Source organism: Larus michahellis, chromosome Z, assembly GCF_964199755.1.
Source record: "Larus michahellis chromosome Z, bLarMic1.1, whole genome shotgun sequence".
NCBI lineage: Eukaryota > Metazoa > Chordata > Aves > Charadriiformes > Laridae > Larus > Larus michahellis.
The window spans coordinates 22,570,026-22,594,727 of NC_133930.1; the positions used below are offsets into that span (position 1 = coordinate 22,570,026).

General features: G+C 41.5%; 1 protein-coding gene across 7 annotated transcripts in view; it reads left to right on the top strand.

Moving 5' to 3' along the window:
• The first annotated feature begins 5,401 nt into the window (after nt 1–5,401).
• Nucleotides 5,402–24,702, top strand: part of KIF2A (kinesin family member 2A) — a 55,738-nt gene continuing 36,437 nt past the window's right edge. For 3 of the 7 annotated variants that reach the window (XM_074569233.1, XM_074569236.1, XM_074569234.1), the window contains exon 1: nt 5,489–5,778. In XM_074569233.1, the coding sequence (XP_074425334.1) occupies nt 5,715–5,778 (64 nt within the window). In that variant the 5' untranslated portion in view covers nt 5,489–5,714. Of the gene's footprint in view, nt 5,779–24,702 lie in introns of all 7 variants that reach the window. The other 4 variants (XM_074569235.1, XM_074569239.1, XM_074569238.1 and 1 more) reach the window with 2 other exon arrangements.

A 24,702-nucleotide genomic window follows, 5' to 3' on the forward strand; every position in this document is an offset into this window, starting at 1 on the left:
ATCCAGCTTTGTTATCCTTCAGTGCTTCTACCATTTTGTGACATTTGAACTAGTGTAGTTTTACCGGGCTGTCATTTTAACCTTAACTGCATGTTATGACTAATCCAGCCAATGTGCACAAGTAGCTGAGAGGGAAGAACAAAAGATATTGTCACCGTGGCTACAAATGTAGAGCTGGAGTGAAGGTCATGGCAAGAGAGGGAGGTGTGCTTTTCCCTAACATACTGTGTTTCTCTCATGCCTTCTGGTTTGAAGAGACCAGAATACATTCAAACTCTCATTCACTCTTTCATACACCAAACCTCTAGGTGACCCTGCTCTGGCATGGGGGGTTGGACTAGATGATCTCCAGAGATCCCTTCCAACCCCTACCGTTCTGTGATTCTGTGATTCTTCTTCACTTTTTGATTCTTTAACCAGTATCTAGCAGTGCTCCACTTTTCTGCATGCAGAAGTCCTTTAGGAGTGCAGCTCATTCTGGAATAATAAAGCAATAAATGAAAGAACAATTCTATTTGTACACTTGCATTTGCTCAATAATTACTTTTTTCCACATTTTTCGTTGACAATTCAAACCAGTGTAAGTGTACAAAAACTACTGTATGTGGAGTGATGTTCTTCACAACAGCAGAGGTCAGTGAGCCTCACATTTTCTTACTGTCTTTGGCCTGACCACGCACCCTTATACCGGCTCTATGCGTGCTGCTAGAAGGCTTTTTGTAAGACAAGATCTAGAATTACCTTGAGAAGCTGCATGGAAATAAAGTAAGTAATAAAAGGAAAGCAGATAGAATTGCAAAAACATACAAACAGATCTCTTTAGCCCTGTTCACACAGATGAGAGGCTTTTAGAAAACCTGACCTTCTTAGGGAGCATAAAGACAAGCGATCAGAAAAGCAGTGTTAGGAGTGGGATGACACTGGTGAACAGCAGAGCAATCATAAACTTTTGCTTCAATGTGCTGTGTGAGCAAAACACTGCTGAAGAACAACGTAATGCTTCCAATTCTCATGATTCCATGAATATCGGTAGCTGACTGACAGCTCTAACAAGGTGGACATATGGCAAGTGTTTTTGAGTTTTGCAGCAACAGCTTCAGCACCTGCATTCTCTAATACAGAGAAAGCTATTATGCTTAGATATATTTGTTTAAATCAGAAAACCTAACCATCTATGTTGTCTGTAACATGTAATTAGTTAATCATAATCCCCAAAGCATTGTTACTCAAATGAGTCATCAGTTCACTTGTTGAAGACAACCAGCAGAATCTGTAGACATTTAACCCAATGGAATCTAGAATGCATTTGTGGAAGACAGAATGCATTTGTGGAAGACAAAAGGTTATGAAGATTTGAGTGCCCAGTTTAAAACATTTCGACTGTCAGATAAGGCAGCTATGCAATGTTCTGAATATCACAATAGTTTGTTATCTAGAGGTAGTTACATGAAAATCAGATTTTTATATCTAATAAAGCAGTGGGAAATACATTAAAATATTTTACCTCTATAAGTAAGGCGGTTCTCCTCTTTTTATCACTTTCTGATACTATTGTATAGTGCCATTACTCATGAAGTGCTGTGTCCAGCAGGGGGTAGTTTCAAATACAAATACAATACAGATGAAGAGATGCTTAAAATGAAAAAAAGAGCAGGAAGGGATTTGTGAGACAGCTCAGCTGTTACTGCGTTCACAAAGATCCTGAACTGGACAAGAAGAGTCTATCACTCTAAGTGGCCAACTGGGATCTCAAACTACTTCAGGCACTTCTTGCATATTTACTGATTCTTAAGTGGAGGAAATCATCTATTATTAATTTCCTTTTTTTTTTTGTATACTGCAACAGGTTTTCATGATGACCTCAGAAGCAACAGTATTATGGTGGCTCCTTTTTAAAATTGTTTCTATATAATACATATGTTGATGATTTTTCTTTTAATCTTACAAGCAACCACATGTTCCTTTAACCAAACTGTTGACTTCCCTGCATACACATTTTATACCAGTTGCTTTCATGCAACTAGAAAAATATTTTTTGAGTTGAGCTTTAAAAAGAAAATATTTCATATCAGAATACGATTACAAATGTGCACTATGATTCATTGCATTTGTTCATTAGTGCTGTGAAATAGTTCAAATACTTAATAAATGACTTTTAAGTTATCAAGGAGTTAGACTGATATTCATAACTTGATTTTGACATCAAAATACAGAGAATTAAGAATTTCAATTAATACGATTGTATCTGTGTGAAATGCAAGTTTGTTGAAAACTGAAGAATTCCTGCTAACCATTGAAACATAACTGGTGCATGATCATTTTCCACTCTTTTCGATATCTTACTAATCCAAAACCAGCCAAACTTTTGAACTGAATGCCAAAGCTTCAGAAATTGCATTATTTGTCTGTATTGTCAAGAGTACTATGCACTGACATATGAAAAGTAGACATGTACCGCTCTGGGAATTTTGCAAACCACAAACATACTTTCTAAAAATTGGTCACAGAAAGTCTATGTTAGGGGGCCAATAAAATGGAACACTCTGTATAATAAAATTTTCCTGTGCCTCAATTCAAAATTTATAACTAAATTTTGGATCTCAACACTTTTGTTCCCCTATTTAATGCTGGATTGAATAGGTGTTGTTAACCAAAACTGTGAAGAGACATCTATTTAGAATATTAGGTAAGAAAGACCTGGTACTCAAGAGTACAGTTTTGGATAAAACACTCACTTATAAAAACCCCCAACTATTAGAGATTTTTATTTGTGTAACAAAACTTACTATGTGCTTTGACATATTTTTAAAATATTTAAATATATTTACTGCTACTGCTTTTCATTTTCTAGGCACAGATAAGTGATTTTCTGGCCATTGATGACTTGCTCTTTGAAAGACTCCATGTATGCTTTATGACAATAACAAAACTCTAAGTTGTCACAGAGCATAAGACAAAATAATAACTTTGAGTCTTATTTTCATGAATCACCTTCAAATTTGTATTTAAATTTAGAACACTCTTAAATTATTTGCTGGACTAAGGCCACAGGATTTCAAAGATTTCAGGATTAACTCCAGATTGATGTGTATTTAAGTTCTATTTTACTGTAGGGTAGCACATGATTTTGTAAATATTTATGGTTGTGTACGTGTTTCTAAGATACATCTTCTTTACCTCAGTGGGATGTTTTATGTGTAAAAGTAATCAGCTATTTCTGCAGTGACAGGACTTAAATAATTTTCAGAAAATGATATATAATTTACCCCTCAAATTTTTCAGTTTAACCTTTATGGAATAGACAGAGAAAATAGTATGAAAAATAATTTATCCTTTCTTATTTAACTATTTCATATGAGATGCATTTCAGTTACTCTGCATCTAATCTTAGAATCTGAATGCTTTTATTTTTACATTACATAAAAACATCAGAAAAAGTTTAATCAAATCGATCATAACAGTTAAACAGAGATCGAGCAATGGCTATCCAAGTCTGCCATAGGCACTTCACCAAAACGAAATTGAACTGTAAAAGGTATGTCTATGCAGTAGAACTTGTGTAAAAAGAACATTATAAAGTGTTCTGTTCAAGTCATTCAAATGCCATGGAATTATAGTGGGTAGAAGAATGGTTTTTTTAATTCAAAGGTAGTCCCTGCCTAATTCTTACGTAAGACTAAAACATTGGTTGCATTTTGGTTTTATTTCAAAACCATCTATAGGTTAAAAAGACCACATCTTTAATTCTGTTATAATTAGAAGAGGCCTTCTTAAAGGCACTGGACTCTTTGTGGTATTACATGCATCAGATCTTTTTCAAAGAGATATTTCTTTCCAGTGTTTGTCAGTAGTCTAAATTAAATGGACGGTGACTAAACTAAGAAGCCAAAGTAGTTTTGCTGGGCATATCTTGATACCTTTAATATTGTAATTCCACCATAACCATAGTAAGCAATGTCTTCCATGAATAATGTGATTCAGACTTAAATTTCTCATGTGAAAACTGAAGGTGATAAGAGAGGAAGACCCAGTTTTTATAAGTGTTAAACTTTCTCCCTTTTAGTTTTTCTTTAACACTGCATCAAAAGGGTGATTTATACCAGTGCTCCAGCCCTCTAATCATCTTTGTGGCCCTCCTCTGGAATCGCTCCAACAGGTCCATGTCCTTCTTATGCTGTGGACGCAGTACTCCACGTGGGGTCTCATGAGAGCAGAGCAGAGGGGCAGAATCACCTCCCTCGGCCTGCCGGCCACACGTCTTTTGATGCAGCCCAGGATGCGGTTGGCTTTCTGGGCTGCAAGCACTCAATGCCGGCTGATGCCCAGCTTATCATCCACCAGTACCTCCAAGGCCTTCTTTGCAGGGCTGCTCACTCTCTATGTACATAGATAAATAGAAAGGCTGTAGGAACTGGGAGCCATAGCGTTTTGCTATGCTCCAGACCTTCACAGGGTTACCGTACTTGCTGAGGAGACGTGCGTCAGGGAGGGTGACAGCCCGGCTGGGAGGGCACAGCTCGCAGGGGGCGGCAGGGTGTCAGCCATCATTACGTATTATTACCTGTTGATGCACGGATTGGGGGATTATTTTTGATAGACTGTCTTTACTGGGAAGAAGAGGCTGTATGTTCAGGGGTATTTATGGTGATGCTGCTCAAGGTGACCGGAAGCTGTGCAGGAAGGACAATTTTAAAACTGGTGGTGGCTTCATCACATCAGGAACTGCCTTTGGAAGCGAAACTTGAGAGACAATGTTTAATGAAGTGGCTCGCCTGAGGTACAGGAGTCATTATAGGGAAATGAGGAACATGAAGTGAGTTTTGTTTTTTATTTAAGCTGGTGCAGAGGCACAGGGCAGTTATGAGGTGAAGATGGATGGATACTGTCAGCAGCGTGGCCTTCCTTGGACCCCAGCGCTGCTGGCAGGTTGGGGAGCAGGAAGAATGCATCTGAGCTACCCAACTTGGCACCCGGGAGCCGTGTGAGCAGACAGTAGGTAGATAAAGCTATTACATTAAAACTTCAGAGCAGCTCAGTCACCATCTGGTGCCAAACGGCCGCCTGTCTGTGTGTGTGTGTGTGTGTTCCTAAGCCGGGGAGACTCCCACAGGCGGCCTGCGGCTGGGGCGAGCCTCGCCCTGCCCGGGCGCGGGCGATCGGGGAGGCGAGCAGGGCGGCCCAGCAGCGGAGCTTTCTCGCGGAGCGCCGGCCCCAGGGCAGCGGGAGACGACCATCTTGTGCCAGCCCGGCCGAGGCCGGCTGTGAGGGAACAGCCGTGGCGGCGAAAACTCAGGGGGCGAGGCGGAGCCCCCAGCGGCCGCGGGGTGGGGTGGGGACATCGTGACGGGCGGGGGCCCAGCTGGGGACCCGCCCGGGCCGCGCCCCCCCTTCCGCCGAGGCAGGAGGAGGCGGCTGAGGAAGAGGAGGGGGCGGCGGAGGAAGGCCGCGGCAGCGCCCCCGCCCCCGCCGTGACGCCGCGGCCAGACGCGCAGGCGCAGCGGCCGCCAGCGCCTGTTATATCCGGCCGGCGCCTTTTCTCTCTCCCCCCTCCTCCCTCTGTCCGTCCCTCCCTCTCTCGTCCTCCCCTCCCTCCCAGATCCGCCGTGTTCGGTGCCGGCGCCGCCGCTGCCGCCGAGCCCGCCCTCCCCGCCCCCCCTTCCCCCGTGCACCGCGCCGGCCGCGCCTCCGATCTGCCCGGTCTGCCCCATGAAGCGATGGCAGCGGCCAACTTCGGCAAGATCCAGATAGGGATCTACGTGGAGATCAAGCGCAGTGATGGTCAGTGGGGCAGGGGCGGCGGGAGGGGCCGGCCCGTCGCAGCGGCCGCAGACCCCGGCCGCCCGCCGCGGTGCGGGGCGGAGGGGTGGTGTGTGTGGGGCGGGGGAGGGGGATGCGCGCGGGGCCCATTGTGTGCGCGGGGCCGGGGAGTGGCCGGGCCTGGCGCGCGCTGCGGTTGTCAGGGGAGCGCTCGCGCTTGGCGGCGCAGGGCGGTTGCGCGGGGCGCGAGCGGCGGCGGCGGCTGGGGCCGGGGAGGCTGCGGCAGGGCCGGGGAGGGGGCGGTGGGGGGGGGGTGGGCTCCCGGGGGAGGGGAGGACGGGGGAGGGGAGGTGAGTGTGAGAGCCGCGGGGAGGCTGTGGATGGGGTGATGGGGGGGATCGGGGGGGGTTCGGGGCGTGGGTGGGGAGGAGAGGCCGTGGAGCTGGTGGGCGGGCCTGAGGGAGGGGGTGAGGTGGTGGAGGAAGGAAAGGCCTTTAATGTAAAGAAATAACTTCTCGGCCCTGGCGCACGAGCCGTGCTTTGAGAAGATGGCACAGCAGCGTGCCCTGGCAGAAATGCCTTGGGACACGTCCATCACTTGACAGAAAGGCTCATGTTACTATTTCAGGTGTTCTTTATGATTAAAATGTAAGAAGAAAGTTTGCTATTTATGCCTGTGAGTTGTTATTTCTCCGTGGGGGATCCGGTGTTTCTCATCTTGCCCAGCATCTCCTGGCAGGAGGACGTGTGGTGCTGTCTAGAAACACACGTGAATAAAGGAGGCATGTGTGTCAGGTTCAGGGTGCTAACGCTTCGTGTTTGTCTGGAAGGAGAGAACCGAAATGGGAAGTTCACACTGTCTGAATCGGTGGCAGGTCACTCGTGACTTCAGGTCTTTCATTTGACTGGGAATATGTCATCGGCTCTTGGTCTCTGTGAGGTCTGTGATGCTTGCTAAACCGGGGTGGGGTTCTGCTGGGATTTTCTGCAAAGTTTTGGGGTTTTTTGTTTGTTTGTTGGTTTCCCCCCCCCCCCCCCCCCCCCGCCAGGGTTCAGGAGCTTGCTAAAGAATAAGCAGATATTTCTATGGGAAGAAAGGTCTGGAGGTCAAAGGCACTGAAGTTAGCATGGTTTTGTCATGAGGCAGGAAACAAGCAGCCAGCAAGCTTTATGCAGCTTGTCTTTCTTGTGTCCCATGCTGCAGTTCAACCCTACAATAAAATAATGGTCGGTGCTGGCTGGACACTATGCTAAACCTAACCCCTCAATTTGTGCTTAATGGGTTGTGTGTCACGTGAAGAATCTGATAGGTCTGGCAGTTATTTGTATAACTCCTGCAGATCTCTGCCTGGGGTTTCAGAAAACCTCACTACAGGAACTTGTAAAGCTGTTTTTTTGAGGGCTGTGTGATCTTCTCATAAATGTTACTGTTTGCTTTGTATGTCTTTGGAAAACAAGGCATGGGAATGCTTAGCTGCTTTTTTTTTTTTGCCCCTATGCAGGGTTCTGCTCACTTCTACTGTCAGAAGTGAGGACAGTAACTCTTGAACATAACAATGCTTATTTTCATTACTGTTAATGATTTATGTATTTTGCTGTATCACTGACACATGTGATGCAGCACATTAAAATATATTGCACATCAGTAATACACTAGAGGGATGTCTTAACAGCAGTTGCTCAAACTGTAGGGTTTTGAGCATTTGTGTTAACTTGGTCCTTGTGTGAGCAACCAGACTGCGGTGTTGTACCAGAGCTGGTGGGTCCTGGTTATTGTGAGGCTTGCTTGTTTTTCTTTGGGACTGGAGGAGACGCCCCGTTCCGGCTCAGGCTGCTGCAGCCTTCTGTCATTCTCTCCCCATTAAACTGTAGGAGGAAACTGTCTTAGGTATGTGGAAGGGAGAATCTTGAGAAAGGTATCGAAGGATGGTCAGCAGTAGAGTGCATTGCCATTCAGAACTTAGGTTTCCAACCTGAGCTGTGATGGCACAGGCAATTGAAATTCATCTAGCTGCTTCTGAAAAGGGGAGGGAGGGTCTTGCTGCCTGTGCCTCTGTCAGCTGTGTTGTTCCTACAGACCATCTCTCCCATCCAGTGTGGCCAGTGATTTTTTTTCTTCTGATGACTTAATACATTGATTGATGATTTGATTGACTAAACACAGTAGAAAACTTTTGCATGTGCTAGTTTTCTAGATGATTAGTGACTTCCAATAGCTCACAGAGGGATCTGTGGCCCCCAGCAGTGTTGGTGTGTAGGAAACTCATGGCCAGGATGAAGTGGAAGTCTTCATGTATGATCTTCTGGCTCAGTAACAGGGAGCGGTCTGGATCTGCTCTACCCAGAACTGTATCCTGGGTAGAACCAGGGCTGTGTCATAGCGGCTACCCTCGACTGAAAGCACAATTAAAACTGTTTAAGAAAGTTTTGGAGAAAGCGGTGTGTTGGTCTGGGCTTTTTTTACATGTTGTCTTGTCTGTAGGGAGACCTTTTTTAAAGTTAAATATTATTTTGAGAGGTAGGTATAGTAATTCTCTAAAACTTCCTTCTTTACCTGTTTATTTGCTGAATTCAAAGAAGAATAAAAGTTTTACTTTCTTAGTGGGGTCATTTGGAAAAGTATGCATTTTTCCCATCTGTCTACCAGTTATGCTAAACGCTTTTCTGAATACAGAGTTTTATTAATTCCAGATAACTATTTTTTTTTAAATAAAAACTAACAGAAAAGTGGTTTGTGTTTTTGTGTTTTTTTCTGAAACATCAGTGTTATAGGTCATACTTGTTCACTACAACAAAATTGCAAAGACATGCAAAACACAATAAATGTGAGGATGAGACCAGAACATTCTGGAAAGAAAAGTTACATGTTCTGTCATTTTGACAAGGTCTAATTAGGCTTAAGTGTTTCATGAGAGATTTCTTATAGGACTGAATAGAAAATAGATGTTGTACAAATGAAAGGCATTGTTAGAACTCCTGGCCAAAAACACATGAAAACCAGTGTTTGGATAAAAACCAACATTTTCGAGGACCGACGCTGCAGAGCTGCTTGCTGTGTATCTGTTTTTTCTCAGTGGGTAAACATTGGTATAAATGTTGTCTAGAGCTGCAGATAATATTTCCAGTTATAATTGGAATAGCTGGTTCTGTTCATGTCGTGTAAAAGCGTATTAAGTGATCAGCTAATTTGGTTCTTTAGAATAATTTCTGATCCTGAAATTTACTACTTATTTCAGTGTGATTTATGTATGTTGCTTCAAATATGCCTTGGTAATCTGTCTTGGGAACAGGAAAGAATGTTTATTGTAGGTTGTGAGTTGCTAAGAATGGGCCGCATTTCCAGTCTTGGAAACTGTGCCTTGCCACACGGGAGCTTAGGGAAGTGGAGAGGGGGCCAGAAGGTACCCGTGAGACCCGCTGTAATGCTCCTCTCCAGAAAATGCTCCTTGTTGAGGTCTGCATACGGGCATTTCTCTGTTGATGAATTCCCTTTACTCGGATAGTAATAGCTTCACCTGTGAACTTACACCTGTATCTCCACTTCTTCTGCATTATCCCATTAATTATGACAAAGACCTGCATAACTACTTGGAGAAATAATACCTCACTTATTTTTTTCGCCCATATATTCAGTCTTTTGCTGAAATAGGATAAATCTCTTATGCCCTGCAGCCCTGTAGTAGGCTGATTGGTGTTTCTCCTTCACTTTTTCAGTCCAGTTGTGTTCTGTCCATTTCCTCCCCAGGCTGTTCCTATTCTCTCTGTCTCTGCAGATCTGAAACACTGTCTAGAAGGACAGAGAAATTAATTATATATTTGCTCATTTGGAAAGTGGGGCGGGGAATACAATTCTGGGCTCACTGTCAGAAATGAAGTAAAAAGAGGAGAAGGGACGTTCCTGTAATTGGAAGAGGGACTAAAGATTTGACTGAACTTCCAGGAAAGGAAAAACACTGAATTTTTAAACATTAACCATTGAACGGTGTAAAAAAGAAAGATCATGAGTTTCTGCCAATTTTTTTCAAAATACAAGAACAGGGGAGCTGTCAGTGTTTGAAAGAGAAAACTTAAAACTGATAAAGGAGAATAGACTAGGTAGAGTTATCATGTGGAGCTTCTTGCCAGAGGAGATGGAGGGTAGAAGCATAGCAGAATTTCAAGAAGGATGGTAGGAATATCCAGTTTTACACGAAAAAATTTAAAAATACACCAGCAACCCTAAAAAGTAGTTTCTGCCCTTCCTGAGTCTGTAGTTTAAATAACCTCTAACTGACGGGAGGGAGGAAGAAATCGTGCCTGTGGCTGTGTTATTTTGTAATTGCCTACTTGAGAATTTTCTTCACTTGTCTCTGAAGCAGCTGGAACTGGTCATGGTCAAAGATAATCCATCTAGTCCAAAAACCTACTGGCAGCTCCTCTCTCCTTACGCTTGCCAAAACATCATGGTAACTTTTGCCTTCAAATGCAAACAAGACTAATTTTTATGACAGTAAGGGCTGTGATTTTTTTCTTTAAAGCCCACTTTCTGTGAAATCGATGTTTCTCAGAGTTGAGAGGTCTGTAGCATCCTCTGTCTTTTGGGTAATCCTGTGTGATGATCTTGATCTTCACGTACATATCCCAATAGCAACAGTGATTTTATAGCTGGATAGAGGGTACAACGATGCTATAAAAATTCTGTTCAGGTTTGGGTAGTTACCCTATTTTATGAGCTCTTGAGGACAAATTTAAATGGTAATGTGCTTTTACTCTTTCCTTTGGTGACATACATCTGTTCCTTCCCTGTGATTAAGACTTTTTTGTTACCACATTTAAATCATTTGACTCAATTACCTAATCCCTATGTAAGCCATACGGACACAGTGTGTCTTTGTCCTTCCATAGTGGCTAGATCACACGCAGTGCTTCAAGTCTGCTATTGCTGGTCGAGCTAAAGGGTCCAACATTTAGGCTTGCTTATCCCGTGGAGATTCTCATATTGTTACATCCAGAGTTTCTGGGGATTGTTCCTACAGAAGTGTTGACCAGGAGGATGTGGTAAATTTTCTGTGCCTTTTTTGAAATCACTTTTTAAGCGCTTAGCTTTTGTTATGCAGTAAGTGGATTTTCACTGTAACTTGCAGATACTTGGGTATTTATGTAGTCCTCCTGTATTTTGTATAAATAGCTTTTGAACGACAAGAGTTGAAGTCCTAATCTTTAGAGAATATTCTCGTCTTTGTTCCATAAGTGTGTTTAATACAGCATTACATACTGGCAGTAATGTCTTAGAGCTGTATATGGCTGCTAGGATTACACAGCTTGTCTAATCATGTTGTGGGGGAATCTGTCCTTTGCTTCTGTTCGGTAGGTTGTTGCTTTTTCCACCCACTCTCTACAATGGCCTGTTGCCTGGGCCCAGTTTTACTTGTCTTCTCTTCTTATGACTTTATGCACTGAAGACTTTGCTGTGCAGCTGTGGCACCAGGCATGGCTTCCCACCATCCTACTGTGGCACCAAGCATGGCTTCCCACCTTGCCGAGGTGGGAAGAGACGATAAGTCATTGGGAAGAGGTCATACCTGACTGAAGTGTAATGTATTTGCAAAAATGCCTCTTTCTGTTTCATCTACAAGAGAAATTAACCTTTTCAGTAATTTTAATACATCCACTTACCATAGGACAATGTAGAGAATGAGTGAACAGTATGAACTATTTAGCAGGTGAGCTTCTTTCCCGGAGCACAAAATCTGTAGCATTTTTGGCTTGACCTGTGGAATGTGGCACTGTGATTTTTTTTTTTCTTTGTGCTTGAAAAATTAGTAACAGAATGGAGTAAATTTGCTTCGTTGCTGTGTTTTTTGTTTAAGTTCTTCCTTTGTAAAAGTTTACTGCTTATATCACAAATTGTGATTTTTAATTTTAAACTTTTTTTTTAATCTTATTTTTTGTTGGGGTATCTTGTCTTTCTCACCATACTGTATGGCTGGGCTCAGGACCAGGAAGAGGATGCTGTGGTCAGCCCATTGTGAACAGTAAAACGTGGTGTAAAGCAAAAAAAGTTCACAATATGTTTAGTCCATACAGGAAGAGAATTCAATGACTTTTGGTAAATGAAAGGCTTACGTTCACTTTTCAGAATTAAGTTAAATTTCTAACATAATGCAAAGATTAAGATATGGAAGTTCACAATAAGGATTCCCAAGCAGTCTTAACTTTTTCCGGGAATGAGAATATGTAGTAAACAAAATATGTGGTCAGGCATGATGGTGTTTGTAACTTATAATTAAACAGGTTTTAAGAAGATAATTGGCTTTTAATAATCAATTTCTCATAATGCCTCAGTAGCATAGTTAAAATTATTTGGAAGTGTAGATGCTTTCAGTGTGTATTTCCAGATGTAGGGTAGAATGTTTTTATGGAGCTGTAATACATTTTTTGTTATATCTGTTCATCTATTTCAGAAACACAAACAAGCTTTCAGGTACATGAACAATTCTTTTTGCTTGCTTGAAAGCTTATCTATGTTTTCCAGTTTTACCACTTGTGTCTTTTCAGAAGTTAATGTTCCCTTGCATTGCTTTTCAGTTTTCTGGAGGGAATAGTTACGGTTCCTTCTAATATCCTTTTTTAAAATTTCCTTGTAGTTGTGTATTCCAAACGTCCGTGTTTAATTGTGACTTGGTATCCAGTTTATTTAAATTGTTGTCAATACTTAACTGAACATAGACACTAAACCAAATGTTCCTAGCTATATTGTTTGGATCAGTTTCTCTTGGGTTGTGTTAAGGTTTTTTATACTTACTTAAGACTGCTAGGCACTCATCATAATTAAGTTAGCTACAGTTAATTTTGGCTATGGTTGTGATTCCATAGCTGTGTAAGATGTTTAACTCTGGTCTGCTTTTGGCTGTCCACTGCATCAGTGTTAGTTTTTAGCTAAATGTGTTGTAGGGAGGTGGGGGAGGGAGGGCAGGGAACTAAAACTACGGTAATCTGGAGGCAGATTGTTTAAACTGCTGTTAGTTACATCCCCAAACCTGTTCTTATTGTAGATGTACAGGCACACACAGTTACTTCTTTTTCTGTCCGCATTCCTCTCCTTAAAACATTCACCATTGTTTTGCTGCTGTTTGGGTACTATTTTTTATTTTCCCTTGGAGACTTAAAAAGCCTGTAGTTTGCTATAGTGTTCCCAATACAGAGGTAGGTGGGTGATTGACATGATTTTCCTATGCATTTTGGCCTCAGTAAAGGGATGCTTTGAATTCTGTAGTGAGTGTTTAGCTAGGAGGCTGTACTGGCAGTGTCTGATACCTTCTGGGCATGTGAACAAAATGCATTTCCAGGGTATCATGATAAACAGGTCAGTTGTGGCTTACAACATCCATAAACCATTGATTTACTAGAAGACGGTGAAGTACACCTGCCATGTTAGATGCTCTTCTTGAGCGGAGCCACAGTTGGAGGCAGAGCAGGAGGCTGGATGTTCTTCACTTGTGATGTTCTTCTCTTGTGCCCCTCTTCTCCCTGCTTGGTGATTGCTCCTGGGAGACAGAGCAGACACAGGTAGTTCTCTGGGAGGGGTGGCATTGCCATTTCCCTGTTGAAAAGTGTTCTGTGGAGTTACCTTTGCTGTCCTTGAACTTGGTCATTGCTAAATACTTGAAACTAGATTTTACATCTGTTAGACAAAAGGTAATAAAGCTATGTGAAAAATTACTTTAGAATTATCTTTCCTGGAAAAGAGAATGAATTCATCAGGCTGATGCGTTTTTTTTTAATGTGTGTAGTGCACTGAATTATTTACATGAGCAGAACACGCCTAGAAGACTTTTGGTAACTCTACTATTACAGTCTAAATTCAGTTGTTCTTTTATGTTGCTAGGAAGCCAAGTTAATTTTAGAATTGCTTGGTTAAAAGGAGTAAGTAGAGGTTCTTGAAGACAACTCTGTGTAACTGTGTGTCTAACCAGAACTTTAAGTGGCATTTTAAAAAATGAATTACCAGTTAGATTTAGTAAATAAGGCACTCTATCAGTTTTTTCTTTTCCTTTTTTTTTTTTTGGTAATGGAGTCTTGTTCACCAACACTGATCCTATACAAATATACAATAGGATTGTATATTTGACTCTTGTGAAAGAAGAGCAAGGGATTTTGCTGCTTAAAGGTTTGAACATGGTAGTAGAGTTTTTTATTTTGCTTTATTCAAATAATATACTTTCAGTATAGCTTATGGTTTTTCCCTAGTGGCTGTTCTGGTGGCATCAGGCATAAGCTGTTTTTAAGTTTCACAGACTTGTAAGGGGACCAGTTTGCTGCATTCTTTGCCAACACCAACTCTGTAAAACTAGTTGTCTAATCCCGTGCAGTAACAATGTTACTTCAGGTAACTGGCATATAACAAAATATATTTGAGTTTGGTTTCATTTTTTTGTCAATGCTTTTCCCATAAGGGGATGATGTAACTTGATTTCAAGTTATCAGTAATCCCACTGAAGCTTTACCAAGTGCAAGTTTGAGTTTCTCATGGCTTCCGTCAGGCACTGACAGCTGTGTGTAAGAGGTATCAGAAGTGTGAGTATTTTCAGTCTCTTCTGCTACTTACAGGAGAGTATGCTAAAAGTTGTTCTCGGTGGATGAACACCCTGGAGGTGTATGGGCATGGAGGGAGGTTTGTTTAAAGTTTTCTCTTGAGAAGAAAGGTGCGTAGCATACTTGTGCCCTTGCAGAGGTTGGATCCAGAATTTTTGTTGCACTGTGCTGCACATTTTGCAATCTCAGCAAATGTGATAGCACTTTCCCCTTGTGGCTGAACTACGTATGGAGTTAGAGGTGTATTTCCAATGGATCTATAAAAGTGTTTGCTAGAGATGCAGGCATGCATAATGATGCAGTGGTGAGGATCTCTGCCTCTATGAAGAGGGCAGTGGAAATGAGTTCAGTTTGAAAAGCAAATGGACACTTTGATTTTGGAATACTTCCAAGTTTGTGATTCATTTTTGGGTTATGTTTGCATGTTCTTCTGTACTTTTATGAATTGAACTTACCAGTTCACCTTGACCTTTTTAATAGGATAGGAATTCAGGTGGTGATGAGTAAGAAGAATTTAAATCACAACCTGATGATTTTTAAGTTACAATAATTTTTAATCAAACCACAAAGAAGAATTAAAATATTACTCAAAGTTTTCCTACTGGTTTGAGCTTTTAGAACCTTGTTAAGATACGGGAAATAATACAGGCTTTGAACTTGTATGAGAATAAAGGTGGACTTTGAACCTGGAACAACAGTTGGCAGCTCTGTAATAAGTAATGATAAATATTCTTACTAAAGGTAGAAGTGTAAAGTAAGGGAAATGAAAAAACCCAAACAAACCACTATTTGACAGGGTGGGTCATGAAAGGCAAATGGTACCAGTTGGAAACATCCATAGAAGGTGCTGGTAGAAATTTTCTATGTGATGCAAGAAGCTATTGTTTCTAGGCAGCTATTGTCAGGCTCGAAGAAAGCAGAGAAAATCATGAAAAGGAGGTCTCTGCTATGTATTCAAGCAACAAACAACATGAGAAAGGGGGAAGGGAGGGAGAAGACCGGCCAAGTCATTCCAGTCTTTTGGCAGAGGGTATTCACCACACTATTTGAGTCCACCACAATCTTAAATCTTGTTGTAGAAAATCTAAAAAAAAATGTTCAGCAACCACCAAAGCCCAATGCTGTTTGGAATTGATACTTGACTAAATCTGCTTTTTGTCCTATATACCATAACTATTGAAATTTATACTGAACACAGAAGACTTTGATCTGTAAAAGTGTGTAACAAAGTATTCTGGAGAGGAACTTTCAGAAGTGGTTTAAAAAGATTTTTTAAAGAAGCTGCCTGCAAAATTGTTCTAAAGGACTCCAAGGAACTGCTGACTAAATGTGCAAGAAGATGTCAGATTATGTTTAGTTTTACAAAACTAAAAAAGTATAAATAAGAAGACATTGAACTATTCCTGCAACTTGTTTACAAGTTGTCAACTCATAGGAAAGATGTGAATGTCATTACCAGGAATTGAATGAAAACCTTCACTTACGCATTGGCAGTAAAAGAAGATGTGACAGAGGCCAGAAAATACTATCATTGCATGCATTAATGTCTTCTTCTCACATGAATAAAGTTTGCATCTCTAATTGCTTAATCTTCCTCAAATCTGAGTACTGCTGGGGGTTCATATAGGCCATGAAAGAGACCTGTGGCTGTTGGAAAACCTTGCAGGAATGTTGAAAACTGGTGGATTATTGTTTTGGTTTAGGCTGTTTTTTTTTTTTCTTTTATACTTTGGAAGGGAGATTGCCATGTGAATTCCCATGAGGCTATTTAGGGAAAGCAGGTCAGCCTTGCTACTGTCCGCAGTCTTTGTCTTCCCCCAATATCCAGAATTTACCTGGGATATTAGAAGTACAGCTCTGCCAACTCCTATTAAATGTACATTTTTCTGGGATGTTAGAAGTACAACTCTGCTGATTCTTATTAAATATCCATGCATAGATCTATTATCTATGAATTTATTGAATACCTTTCTGACCCAGCTCACACTGTCTGTCTCCACAACCTCTGTTGGAAGCAAGATTGGGAAGTCCCCTGCTTGCTCTATAGAAATGTACATTACCGCTTTTATCTGCGTGAAACCAGTCTGCCTTAAGAGGCTGCTCCTAGCTTTAATGTTGCAGGATTTGGTGAGTAAGTTTCCACTTATTTTGTCCTTTATGGTTGTAAAGCTAAACCAGATCCACCCGCAGCCTTTTCCTCAAACGTGAGCAATCTCACCCACCTGAATCTCTACTTGCTTTGTTTTGTTTGTCTTCTTAGTTGTCCTCCTCTTTACCTCCTCTAGTTCTGATACATCTTTTTTGAGGTGTGAAGACTAGTGCCACAGTACTTGAGATGTGGGTGGACCAAAGTTTTATGTGTAGTTTAAAAATGACACATGCTTTTATCCTCTAGCTTCTGGATGATGGCCAGTGTTTTATTGGTGCTCTTTTGATTGCATCTGCATATTGAGCTGATGATTTTGGAGAACCGTTAAGTGTTAACCTGAGATTCTCTTACTTGAGTTGTAACTTCCAGTTCCAGTGTTAGTATTATGTGCTAAGTTATGTTATTTAGTATTATGTAGTTAGATCATTTTTCTCTGGGTGCCTGATGTTTGTTTTGTCCATGTTGAAGCTTCTGTGCCACCTTTTTGTGTACTCCCTTATTTTTCAGAGGCCCCTTTGAAGTCATAACATTGTAGTACCCAAAAAACTGTCTTGCCAACAGATCGTATCCCAAATTTAGCATAATTCAGCATGTAACTGAGCACCAGGCTGGGAGATATGCCTAAGATTCTCACTAATGTTTTGGAAGTTCTGTATCTTGAAAGAAAACATTGCTTCACTTTCGCAATCACTTCCTTCATTAGCCCTTCTTTGCATGTAATCTTCTTGTACAGGGGATTAAAGTATTTAACAGTTCAGACTGTTCTGATTGTGAATTTATCTTGTACCTCATTTTAGTCTAGCGTCCTGGTACCATGATCATTCTCATTGCACATGTGCTAGTTCAATTCCAGAGTTCCATCTGGAGTGAGCCACATGACCTATAGGAAACGTAAACTTCCTTGAATGCTTTGTGAGAAGAGACCTCAACTGCATTGTTTTGGCTCTCGGATGCTCGGATGGTGCTTCTGCATTTTAGTAAGCATCACACTTTCATGTTCTTGTGCACATCCCTGGGCGTGTGCAGCGCATGATCCTGTTCATGCTCTAAAAGCATCAGAGTGGGAGGCTGCAGTGCAGTTTTCTCACTATCTTGCTTATCAAAGTGAATAACCATAAACAATTAAAAAGTTTTGGGGCTCTCGGTGTGCTGCTTGGGACCACAGGTCTGCAACTATACAAACACTTCAGTTGAGATCAAGAATTGACCTTGAACATCTATCTTCTCATCATCCTTTACGTTGTCATGCTATGCTTTAGTTCACTTTGGAAGTGGCCTCAGAGCACACTAAATTCCTTTTAGATTAATTTTGGCTGGAGGGTGCACTCCAGGTATGTCTGTGAGGTACTCCAACAAGGGGTTGGTTGGTACCAGACCCACTCCCCTGACACCCCTCCAAAACATGTGGTGTGAATGTATGATCCTCAGCACCACCTGCTTTGCTTTGCAGAACTCCTCCTGTTCCAGTACCCAACTTGCTACCATATGCACAGCTGAGGGACCTGGGTTGAGCACTAAGTGCTGTAGTTGTGAGCAATGTACCGTGAAAGGTGCTGTCCCAGGGGTGTTGTGGACATGAACCGACCCATACCGGTTCTCCTAGGGTTTCTCTCCATGGTGTGGTCTGGAAAAAAGGATGACCTAGTACTGTCTGCTGCTTGAGAATTAAGAAGGTTGTTCACGGCTTATGCCATGTTTTGGTAAGAGCATGACACACTCTAACTTGACAGCAAGTGATAGACCCTTGTAGGAGTTGCCTCACTTCCCCAACAAAAAAAGACCGACCTTTGGTGCTACCCCAACAACAAAACCAGAATAACTGAATAAAAGGACTTTAGGTCGTGGAGCAACTGGCCATTGCACTAACATCAATTTCAGAAGTGATTACAGTGCATCCTGCTTGATTTTGCACTAAAACGAGGGAAAAAAATTACAAATCTAATCAAAGCACTTTACTGTAGGAGGAACGTACAGTGCCTCAACTAAAAGCAGTAGCAAAGGGTGTAGGACAGATGCTGAAGTGCCTCTAGTCTCCGTGTCCCAGCCTCGCGTCCAAGAGGTGGAGCAGGTACGTGCGGTGCTGAGTCCTGGAGGTGAGCTTGGCCCTGCTGGGTGTCAGGGAGGGAGAAGCTGTGTGCCTGTCATGAAGGTCAGCCATGCATGTCTCTGAATTTCAGTAAAAAGTTTCGCAGAGTATGAAGAATGACTCAGGTGAAGTTCAGTACAAGAACAGTAATGTATTTAAGACAGATGATGATAGCATACCTAATAATTTCTATCTAATAGTGTGCCTTCTGGGATCAGTTTTAGAACCGGCTGGCTGTTTTTTCCAATCTGTTGTAGTTATTTATTCCTGGTCATAACACAGAAAGTAACATTGTTCTTGGGAAACTTCATTACTATGCTAGAGTGGGAGTATCATCTCTGTGGAGATTTATATCATGCAGGAAGATTAGGAAATACAGAATGAAACAATTGAGGTAAAACGTGGCACAAAGTAAATGTGCTTTTGCTATAGACAGGGGGACTATAAACTGTAAATGACATGAGAAAAATCTTGGTATTCTAGTTAATCACAAAATAAGTGTGGACTGCCAGGGTGAAGTGACAAGGGGAACAGTGCCTATAATTCTAGAATTACTGTTATTTGGCATTGAGGGCTCCTGTGGAAAGCGGTCTGAAGCCCCCCGTGGGATATTGCACCTCCTTCTGGTTGCCAGCGTTGGAAAAGGAGATAATCCTAAAAGACTGAAACAGGTAGAGACAGGCTCACTGTTCTTGTAGAGGTGTGTTTGTAGAAGCTATAAAAGCAAGCACAGAGTATTAAATGGCTGTGAACACAGGTAATCTGGAAAAACGGTTTGTATATATTGAAAAGGAGGTGCTAGTGCAGCTTTCTGGGGTGAACAGCAGAGGCAGACGGCTTGGTACCATAAAGGTGCAGTGTGTTCTGCTTATTGAAGGTTTTCTAGGGGACTTATGGTAGTATTTATTAGATATGATTGGACAGGTGCTTCCTTCCAAATATCTTTTTCCAAATATCACATAGCTAAGTTATATGTGGAGAACTTATCTGCTCTTAAAAATGATAGAATGACTCGCACGGGACAGCTGAGATAACTTGCTGATAAGTAGCTAAATATCAGTGCATCTGTTGGCTGTTACGATGTGATACTTCTTTATGAATTGAGCTGCTTCAGAAGCAAGTCTCCCCTCTCGCTCTGACACACCTACAGAGGCAATATGCAGCCATAGCTTTTGAATGCTACAGTGGGGAGATGCTCTTGACAACCTTTTGTGAAGCCAGTGGAGTGACTGCTATTGATTTCACTGGCAATTCAAGCTTCTGAAAGCAAATAAAGGTAAGATATTTTAGGAGGAGCTCACTACTGTGGAATAATGCCCTTTGAAATGTGCTTAATAGAGTATTAGCTCTCCACCCTCAAAAGAAGTTGGACATACCTTGAAGGGAAGTAGAAAACAAAGTGTTCCTCTAACTGGGGAAACCACAGGAAACTTGTTTTGAATGTAAAGGGAAATTTTAGAGATCGGCTTGCAAAATGAAAGGTCAGCAGAAAAACCAGATGAGTCACAATGAGAAAAGGCTGGAGATTTAACAATTGTTAGAGAAGCAAAAACTGTGGCAGCAGGGCTGGGATGCGGCTGTAGGTAACTGAATTAGAGAAGGTGGATCAGTGTGGAGGACAGCTAACACATTCAGTGAGACCGGGCATGGCGAATTATAGTTTAGTGGTTGGAGGTGGAGGGGCTTATTGGCGTTGAATGCAGGAGAAGCAAAAAAGCCCTAAAAAAAGTCCTATTTACTATATGAGGGACATTAAATGTGCTGTTTGTATTTTGAAGCTAAATAGTATACACAGTTCAGTGGCATGTCTATGTCTTGCTCTTCCATTTGTTAGTGGACTGTCAGTAAGATCTGTGAAAATTTTTTTTCTAAAGCACTACCTTTGATTGGGTTTTGCCCAGAAATTAGGTACATATCTTAGATGGGGATTTTTCTAAGTTTGGTAACTTTCTAGATGGAGGCAAGAGTAGATTAAGTTGTATTTTAATTCAAAGTTGAAATACGTGGGCAGATATGGGAAACTTAATAGTTTCTGTTCTCAAAATGCCTGTCTGTTATGTTGTAGAGGTTTACAGAGACCATAAAATGTGGTTGTAACATGCTTGTCATTTGAAGGACTTGGGTACTGCTGTGATAATTTAGAGAATAAAATAAAATGAATTGGTAGCTAGAGATCATTAACAAAAATAAATATACCTTTAATTAAAATTCTATGGATTATTTTTAATATTTAAGAACTTGCTTTAGAAATATGGCAGGTACTGTGTATGCTTAGTGACAATGTGATAACACTGTAACTAAGGTAAAAGACAAGACAATACGGAAGGCTGGCAAAACCAAAATGAATCTATATGAGAAAGTAAAAAAAAAAAAAAAGGCTACTTGTTTGTGAATAAATGAAACTTTGAGACAAAATAAAATCAAGCGTGTTTAGTGTTGTGGGGAAAGAAACATCTGTCACTAGTAACTGCCAGTTTTTCCTTGGGGGATCATCAGCAGCAGTGTCCCTGTAGTGCAGGGAGGACCATGACAAACACTGATTGCCTGAATGGGGACATCAATGCAGTTGACATCACTGGAGACACTGAGCTTGGAATTCTCTTTTTCCTTGGGATTTTTTTACTGGAAGTCTGCTATAGACATTGTTTGGTGGGTAAAGAATTATTTTTTTCCTCCCTGAGCTCTGTGAGAGCAGGAAAAAGTCTTTCCACGAGAGTTGCCCCAATTGGAGCCCGTAGCGCAGGAGACAATATTCTGGACCACAGTAATTCTGGTAAATGCTGCTTCTGGATTTGCATCCTTATGTCTCTCCTAAACGTGTTTTTTTTTTTTTTATATATATAGCTTGGGGTTTGTATGCTTTTTAGAAGACAGTGAAGAAAATTCTACTTTTCATAACTTAAATTTTTGAATGCAAATGTCAGAGAGTGAAGGTCAGTCATGTCCAGGGATCTCTAGATGAGATAATATTCATGTTAGTCCCTCATGAATGTGATTAGGAAAATCCTGACTATTTCACAAATGCCCATTGTAATCCTTTAAGGGATTCGTAGCTTCTGTTGCAGTGGTCATCCTCAGGAAGGCTGTGTAGCGGATGTTAAGTTGTACTTTATTTTTTTATTCATCTGTAAAACATCTACTGTTGTTGCACTTAGAAAAACTAAGTGCTTGGCTGACCGGACCACTGCCTGAGCTAATATAATACGTTTGTGCTCCTAAAGAAATAGCAAGTTCAGAGGATGTAATATAAGCTGTGAGTTTCCTTTACTGAATGTTGGGTCTGTTAACATTGCCATAGCCTAGCCCTGCTAAAAATAGTTGCCTGGGTTTTTGAGCTGACAAAGCTTAAACAACTGTACGGTTGTCATGGGGTAACGCTGCCAGGCAGGGTCCTGCTGCTGTTTTTTGAGGAGGAATGAGAGGGTCATAGTGGAAATCAGGAACCTTTCTTCTCCACGGCCTGATCTGGAGCCTATGTGTAAATTTTTAATTACTATGGCTCAAAGATGTTTCTAAGACTTCACAAAACTTTTGCATGAGAAGCGCGAGCACAGTGTCTTCTGGGGTGGGTGCACTTTATCTGGAAGGGTGGGGAAAGCTGCAGTCTTCTTCCAGACTTATTTCTTGAGCCAGCTGGGAGTGTGCAAAGAGGTTTGAGTCACTTGCCAGCCAAAGCTTTAGCCCAGACTGTAATCTACAGAACACCAACCCACACTTAACACTGATAACTGACGTTTCTGAAAAGCATTAGGAAGATGAAAAGGCCATGGGTTAATACTATCCTTGATCACTGCTTCAAAACTGTGGTGGTCTGGAGAAGTTTTGTACAGGTAGAAAGTGTTTGGTTTGCTTAGAGGTAAGGATCTAAGTACAGCTTGGTATTTGCGATCAGTTGGCACTGCTACCCATGTTGAGGGTTAATTAAAATGTTTGATTTAGCCCTGATTATTTACTTTTGCTGCTGCTTCCTAAACCTTTTTCTGCACCAATAGCTACCCTAAGGACCCACAGAATAGAGGGGATTTATGTGATATTTCTGCAGATGTTTATGCTTGCTTTGTTCTGTTTGTCAAACATTCATCAGATGGCTATGAAGAGAGGAGATGAAAGTTGATGTTCTTCACTTGTGTTGATTAGGGTGAGAATATCATAACGTGTGTATTTAAGGTAAAGTGTTGGCTTCACATACGTTGATGTAGTCTTACTGCTGTCTTTGCAGCAATATTTTCTGAATGCTCTAGTCAGCAGGAGACAAGCCAGATGCCACATGCTGTATGATAGAACATATTTCTACAAATAATAGCCTTTTCAAATAACTTCTCCATTAGTTTTGAGCCCTATAGCAGTGGAATGATTTCCCAGAAAAAGTTTTGCCTGTGATGTGAATTCTAATCATGTGAGGAGAGGCACTAGAAATTGAAGAAACGCTGAGTGAAGAGACGGTGTACCAGCACTATGGCTCTACTTCCTTCTTTTGTTTTTAAGATGTTTGTGAAGATAGTGGTTCTCTAATAACTTGTTCCTTTTTCAGTTTGTCGTAGTGCATGTTCATGTTTATGTGGACATGTTTACACTTCAGATTTTCAAACCAACTCTAGAAAATGCACCAGAAATCAGGGACGTTGCCTTCAACCACTCTGCAGATTGATTTGGCTCTTATGCTTTAGCAGTTGCAGCTTGGCCTTGCTTTATATGCTAGACGAGGTTTATGCCAGCCTAATTGGTTGCTGGCATTCCTGAATTTCACAGCTGCTGTATTCAGCTGTGTACTAGAAAAATATAATGGAATACTGTTTGCAGAGAGCAAGAGGCAATTGTAAAGATGTAAATGTGCTTTCTGGCACTTCAATAACATGTAAACTTTTAGTAACACAAAGAATTTTTAGGAACAAATTCTATGGGTACATTGCCAGTTTAAACATTATGGTATACGTTTTCTATTTAAGCAGAGAATATTTGGAAGACGGACATAGCTTTTATTTTTGTTAGGTTTTTTTTTTATTCAGTCCTGACTTTTTTGGCCAGGGAACAGATGAAGTCTGGCACAGAGATGGAAGATTTATTGTGATTCTTTTGTTACGGCATGCTGGCTTACTGTGTTTGTGAGAGTGTTCAGTATTTTCTATTCATTCATCAGCCTGCTTTGATCTCCTTTCACTTCTTATGGCAAAGATTAAACCTTTTTTAATTATTATTCGTTCTCTGTTGAAAGTAATGGACCGCAAGAGCAGGTAATAGGTCTTAAATGATGGCTCTGTGGCTAATACAATGTCACAGGTTTCAGCTGTGAACAGTGCTTTTAAAAATTTATAAAATTTGGTAACATAGTAAAGATTGTTATAATACTGTATAAAATAAGTTTTGCTAAACTTACATTTTTCATATATCATTTTTCTCTTTGATTCTGGACTGACAGCAGGGCCAAGCCTTAAACGAGTAGCAGATTATACCAATGTAAGCTTGAGGAGTCTTCCAGCTCCCACAGTTCCTGTGTCCTTGTGGTCCCAGCGTGCCCTTTGTAGAAGTGGCAGGAGTGGCATGGCTGCAGGAAGACGGTGGCTTCTGGTGCTGTGTTGCTGGCGGACCAGATAGCTAACTGAAACAGTTCTACAATAGGATGTTCTTGCACAAAATTAAATTCTTAGAGGTTATTAAATGCAGAAAAAGTAATGGAGAGGTGCATGAGGACCTTGCACAAAGAAAACCTGCATGCAAAAGCTCGTCCAAGGAAATATGGTGTGAGAGCGTCGTGGCCAGTGAGTCTGTGTCAGCCCAGCCACCAGCAGGACTCCATTGTGGTCCTGTGATGGGGATGTGTGCATGCCCAGCCTCCTTGGGCAGGGGGAGCGGAGGGGAGAGCACGGTGGTGGTCCCTACCCACACGTCTCCGGGCAGCGCCTCGATGGGGAACACTGGCCAGAGCATCCCTGCAGAGCACCCAGCCCAGGAGAAGGGTGCCTCAGGAACCACGAATGGACGGGTTTGTTTAGACAAAACATGGGTCCAGGAAATAAAGACTAGCATATGCTAAAGGACAGGAACTAAGAGAAGCAAAGGGGGCGTTTTGTTTTGTTTTTTTAATTAAAAAATCCTACTGAACCTTCTTCAGTGGTGGAATGCATCTTGTGCTTTGGGT